Raw genomic sequence first — 6,429 nt, forward strand, 5'->3', positions numbered from 1 at the left:
TTTGTTATTTAACATGAAAAGTGAAAAAAATTTCACCTTTAAATTAGCAATATGTACATTTTTTAAAAGAAGATTAAAACTATGCTTATTTTATAAAAAAATTAAAAACATTTCTCTTCAATGTATCTAAAAGAATCTAACATTGATCAATATTTAGGACTAGTGAAAAATCAAGACAGCTTGTTGCAAACAATAACTCATGACTCGTTGTTTTTCTTGACTCACTGTTACAAAGCAATGAATTGCAATCAAAAGTGGAGGGTAAACAACATTACTACTAGCAAAAACTTGATTACAAACTAATGGCGTCCGTCCACCCATGTGCTCAGGCCTGAGTAAGGGACTTTAATGGCGATCTAGGCAGTCTTTGGATGGAGAATGTCTTGCTTACAAGAGTGCTTGAACACAAAGCTCGTTTGATGATAAACTAAGACTGTAAAACTAGTCTATATATAGTACCCAAGGTTGGCATGGGTGTAAGTAGGCCACACCAACCATTGGTCCAAAATGACCAACCGACCACATCATTCAAGTGGGACCATATTAGACTACAACACTTTCCCCTAGGGACTATGCATAGCTCCCACGGCCATCTAAGACCATATGGACCCTCAAATAGGCCCCATAACCCGAGAACAGTGTGTCTTCAGTTTGCTATCAACAACACTCACTAATGTGGTCACATAGCCTGCACAACCTTGCATCCAAACTTGGCAGAGTGTCCCAAGTCTACATCAGCGCCCATCTCCTAACCATCTGGCCACACTTAGCCACTATCCACAGTGTCTAAACTAGGAACTATCGGGTGTCGGGGTACTCATCATATAAAGGGGGCCTTACAATATAGAGCACGTGCATCCGCCATAGAAATAAGACAAGGATGAAGCATTGAGAAAATGCTTTTCCAACATAAAAGCCTTTATTGTTGATAATGCACAATATAGGGAGTTCTGAGTTGAAGGAAAAGTTATATTTTGTTTGTGTAATTCATCACATTCAGGAAAAGTATCTTTTTTTTTCTCTTTCTTCTATCTTTCTACTTTAATTCATAAAAAACTATATAAATATAAACACATGTTTTGCACAACAAAGAGAATATATAATTTTTAAAGGCTTAAATAGTTGAGAAAGTTACATAATAATGCCCAAGTTGAAGGGAAAAAGTTGCATAAAAAATTTGATGAAACCTTGCCTTGAGCTTCATGCCTCTTGTTGACTCTCTATCTCCCCTCATAGCTCAAAGTGACTACAACCTCCTATCCTATGTAGTGAAACAGTTAAGAGGCTATTCACATGAATTTGTGTTGTGTGGTTGGTTGATAATTGATCTCGCACCTAGTACTAGCTAGTTCACAACACAAGCTCCATAAAGTCAATCTGGTGGTATGGCAGATAAAGCCATAATTTTCATGCTTTCCAAAATTTCCAACAAATTAGGGTTTAGGGTTAAGGTTCAAGGTTTAGGGTTAAGGGTTAAGGGTTAACTTAGGGTTAAGGGTTTAGGGTTAAACCTTGAATTTAAAGACTCAAAATTTTAAATTAGGGTTTAGGGTTAACTTTAGAAAAAGACAAACACCATGGAGCATTCAAGGTTTAGGGTTAAGGTGTTATCTCTACATAGGCAAAAAGTAAATCAACCACTAAACCTTGGGCAGCTCTCAAGTAGTGTTTAAAAAAAACCGTCCTTTAGTGTCGAATTGAGAAAAATCGATTATAATTTTGGCTAACCTTGAATTTAAAGACTCAAAATTTTAAAGTTTTAATTATAAAACCGGTTAACCTATTGAATAAAAACTGGGTGAGCTTGAAGGTCATCGGATATCCTTTTTTTCAAGGTTATAAAAAAAGTTTATTTCTGACACTACGTTTGAGACCATTCTTGAGACCATTGAATTTCAGGTCTGCAACTTGGGGCCCTTTCACACGTAGGGTATGATTTCCAACCACCACATGGAACTTGGAATCCAAGCGGGCAACCAGAAAGCTGAAAGTTGAAACGTTGTCCATTTCAAAAATTGGAGGCCAAATTTGAAATCTTGCAATAGCCTTTGTCTTTAGCTTGCAGAATTTCATTTATTGCTTGAAGGACACTTTTTTGAATAAATACATGTTACGGGAAAAATGGGAACTGTTCCCAACCATCCTCCCTCCGTGTGAACAAGCCCTTGGCATCTAGATGCCTTTTGTGCGTGTAAACTTGTAGGTTAATAAAGGCTCTGAACTTTGAAGTCTACGGTCACCCTAGTGAACCCTATGGCAATGGCATCATGGATGGGCCATGCATGGCCTGGCCCATGGGGAGTGGAAAGCTCGCCGTCACTGCAGACTCGTCAGATGACAGTTGTATGTAGAAGTGAGCTGCTATTTTCTTGCCCACATGGACATTAGAAGTGCAACCGGACGAAGAGGACTCTTCAGTTCAGCAGTCTGGACTCTACAGTCCGGACGACCTTGATAATTTAGAATCTAGAGGTCCCGTTTGAGGGAAGAGAGAGTGTAGTAGTGGTACATTTAGAGGAGCAGGTCATGGTACGTTCATCAGTCGGCTGAAAGTCTTCGCCACCAATTCCAGCCGACCTACTGGAGCCTGTAAGTTTCTAATCTCTCCTCCGTGAAGTTAGCATGATAGGATAGTTTTACTTTTAAAAAAATAGAAATAGAAATAGAAGCAGAGAAAGCTGTGCAAAATCAGTGGATACAGTAAGGCCGTCCTCGTTAATCGAAGTTTTCGCTTATAACTTTTGCTGGTCTAAAAGGTTGCCAAGGATGGGCATCTGTGTATCTAAACGGGATCGTTACAATTATGACCATCGGCTCAACATGTACTTGGGCGATGAGGACTTTGTGAGTTCCAGTGTTGGAGCAGAGGAGCAGCCCGCTCGAGTCTTCACAACTCGAGAAGCAGGGGAAGAACTAAGCAGCTACAATGTCCTTTCCGACGAGTGGGGAGCAAAGCTTATTGAGTCCGGCAGCCGAAGGTGGCACGTTGTCCGCGTGCCTGGGAGCACCAACCAGTTTGAATTACAAGAGCTCCGCGGGGACGACAACATCAAAGTCAGAGAACTCTACGGGCAAGCGCTGTACAGCAAAGAAGTTTATGGGGATGTTTCTTTCTCTTCCTACCTGTCAGGCCCTATCGTGAATCTCGCTTCAATGCCACATGCTACGGCTGTAGCATCAGTATTCAACCTTCCCCATATGGAGGAAGTCTCATCACTAGAGCAGCTGGATGATCAGGCGTCCATGTCATTGAATTCAATGCTGAGAGACTCAAATTGCAACAGTTTCAGTACTGGACCGAGCTCTCTAAAATGGAGAGGAGGTGGTGCTAGCTGTGCTGCTGGATCTGTGAGGGACTGGATACCAGTCTTGACAGTTGATAGCACTCGGCATCCCCAAAGCTCTGAAGAGGTTTTCTCAATCAGATTGGAGAAGCGTGCATTAGCTGGTGGTCTGGCAGAGGCTAGAAGAAGCTCAGCTTTGTTGGTTGCAGCAACCAGCTCACCACCGGCAGCAGACAGCAGATCAATGGCGGGTGAGATAGGTGTCTTTGGTGCCGAGAAATACTTCAATGCCTGTGAGCAGAGAGACGCAGACTTGGCAGCTGATCAGAGCGGGCCTATTGCTGTCGAAAGAGTTCTGTCAGCGTCCAGTGCACCGTCGGATGTACAAGATGTGAACTCCTACCACTACCGCAACTCCACTGCTGCGTCTTCGGATGTGAGCTACGACAGCAGGTCAGCCTTGAGTGGGGCCCGGAAACTGGCCTCGTCGGATGCGGTGTGGAGCTCTCCCACCTCACGAAACAGCAGCAGCAAAAGCAAGCCCAGCAACAGACGCAGTGCAGGCGCTGTTGGTGGTAGCCCCGTGGTAGGTTGTAAATGGTCCGTCTGTGCTGGCCATAGCGCGGTTGCGACTGACGAGGCCAGTGTTGTTCATTCACGTGGGAAGCGGCGGTCTATCAAGGTTCGAGACTCTCCCAAGCTTGCTTCTTTGTACTCTTCTACACATTCTACTATGAGTAATGTTGAGAAGCTCAAATCCAGCCGGAGGAATAGTGACAGCAAGCAAGAAATGCCTATGTCTCCGTCGGCGAAGCTAGTAAGTCTGCTGGGCTTTAGGCGATCTGGATCCATCTCTTCAGAGCAACCAGCCGGGTTAATCTCTTGGTTGTCGAAGTCTCCTCGCACACCCAGGGGTCAGCAGCCACAAGCTATCTCACTGCATCACCAAGGGACTTGTTCTCCGAGGTCGCCGCCTCTACACAGCGTCAATCACAGAAGCATGAGTGAGTCTCCAGCCAGTGCACCAGAACCAGCGCCGCGGGTTGTTCATCCTGGTGGTCTTCTGGAGGCTCAAAGCCCTCGGACTATGCTGAGCTCCTTTGTTGAGCAACGGAAACGCAGCCCGCGAATCCCGCTCGACGAAGCGGATGGTCGGCTGGGTGTTGGTAGTCTGGTAGTGTCGCAGACAGAGACCAGGATGGAGGAGTCAAATAGGTTTCAACATATCTGTCGTCCTGAAATTAACTGGAATAGTCCTCGCCTTTCACCTGGTCATTCCAATGAAGGTAATTCGCCCGCAATCAGCAGGAGAGCGGGTGTAATTCAGCTGGCCTCAGCGTCAGCAGTGCTGCACAACTCTGATGCTGTCTCCTCACGGTTGCCACCGATATGCACAGAAAATCGTTTTAAGCTGCGGCCGTCCGATCGCTTGCCTAGACGAGCTAGTGCTGCTGCTGCTGCTGCAGACGAGGTGCAACTGGTGCCTTTGCGGAGTGTCAAGCAGTTTGAGATTGCAATGAAGGAGCGCGAAGAATGTCTTGAGAGAATGAAGAATGTGAAGTTCCGTGAGTGTAGTCATGGGGAGTTTCTACCGTCAAAGGGCGACTTCGTGAAGGGGTCCTCGCCAGAAGAGGCTCTCAACCATTTTTCGGATGAGGCGCTTTGTCAGCAGCAGGAGGTGGATACCTTGATGGAGAGACGCCAGCTTGCCCTTCAACAGCAAGAATCATTGGCTGAGAAGCGCCACAGCTTCACTTTCCCGAATCTTGTCTGTTTGCCTCCCTCGGCAATCCCGTTGGAAGAGCAGGAACAGAATTTAATTCACGGCACATCAATGAGCAGCAACGGCATGGCTAGCACGTCTACTAGTCCCTCCGGACCAAGTACCCCCACAGGTGCAGGTGGCTCTGCCTTCGGATCGCCCTTCTCGGTGGTTGCGTGCCCCAGCGCAGACTACCGCGGCAGGGAAGAGCTCATCAAACGACTGAGAGTCCATTCCGATCAAAGATGCAAGGGCAGAAGCGGCAGCAGCACTTCCAAGTCTAAGAGATCAAGTGGTGCAGCCGGCCTTTCGAAGTTAAATCAAGTTTGTGATGATCTGCGGCAAGAGGCCGAGGAGGAGGATAAACACGAGGGTTTCTGTCCAAGGTCCTCGTCATCAAAATACTTAACATCATACAGGGATCGTCATGTAGATAGATCTCTGGAGCAGGTGGCTGACAGATTCTGCCAAGAGGACTATGAGGTGGACAGCGACTCTAGCTCGGATCTGTTTGATCTGGAGAGCCTCGGACGCAACGACGGGGCGGAGCTCCCAGTCTTCGAAGCAAGAGATCGTCGCTCGAGCTGCAAATCAAGTGTTATTCCAGGTTCTTATTCCAAGAGTGACAGTTTGTCTTTAATGCTGGGAGATCATGGTGGGGATGATGAGAGGAAGATGCAGATAGTGGGGTAGTTGCAGCAGCAGCGGGAGCCGGAGATCAAGCAGCATAGTGAAGGAGGATAAAGAGGTCGAATCCGATGATAAGCGTGTTGAGGTCAGAGTGGTTATGAAGACTAGGCTAAGGCTTTTGAGTTGAATAACTCTTCGTAAAAGATTATCTGGTGTGGGCCGCCCGATTTTCAAAGCTTCAAAAAGTAGCCAAGTAAACTGTGTATTCCCAACTCCTATTCCTATTGTAGGCATTTTTTAATCAATGTGCTTGCTCCTTTTCAGATTTGCAATGGCTCTACTTTAGTACTACCGCCGCGGCCTGGCACCAACTCAATAACTATTGAGCTTAGAATCTCCTCCGTGAACAAAAACAAACCTTTGGATTATAGATACCTTTGGTTTTGGGCTCCACTAGATTCACATGCAGTGCTAAAAAAAACATATTTTTTAACCACTCAAAATAAGGACAACTCTTAAATCTATTCGGTTTTTGTTTTTCTAATCTTTCTATATTTCGGTTTCATAATTAAAATACACGAAAAATTATAAGGGCTACTTAAATCTCAGCCAGTTTTTCTTATTCTGATAAGTACAAATATACTAGAATGCCCATTTTTTCAAGCATTGCTACTCACATGTGAGGCTGTTTGTTCATACAAGGCTGAAATGACAACATTTCATGCCACCAATGGTCTGCACATTCGTGTGCAT

General features: G+C 45.4%; 1 protein-coding gene across 1 annotated transcript; it reads left to right on the top strand.

The window, feature by feature from the left end:
- The first annotated feature begins 2,459 nt into the window (after positions 1 to 2,459).
- LOC147636544 (uncharacterized) lies at positions 2,460 to 6,007 on the top strand. Its single transcript, XM_086802017.1, has 2 exons — positions 2,460 to 2,589; positions 2,757 to 6,007. Exon 2 carries the CDS (start codon positions 2,767 to 2,769, stop codon positions 5,737 to 5,739), a length of 2,973 nt encoding a protein of 990 aa, XP_086658143.1. The 5' UTR covers positions 2,460 to 2,589; positions 2,757 to 2,766; the 3' UTR covers positions 5,740 to 6,007.
- Positions 6,008 to 6,429: the final 422 nt, after the last annotated feature.

The sequence above is a fragment of the Cibotium barometz genome, chromosome 8 (assembly GCF_041138505.1).
Source record: "Cibotium barometz isolate CiBa-2024 chromosome 8, ASM4113850v1, whole genome shotgun sequence".
Lineage (NCBI taxonomy): Eukaryota > Viridiplantae > Streptophyta > Polypodiopsida > Cyatheales > Cibotiaceae > Cibotium > Cibotium barometz.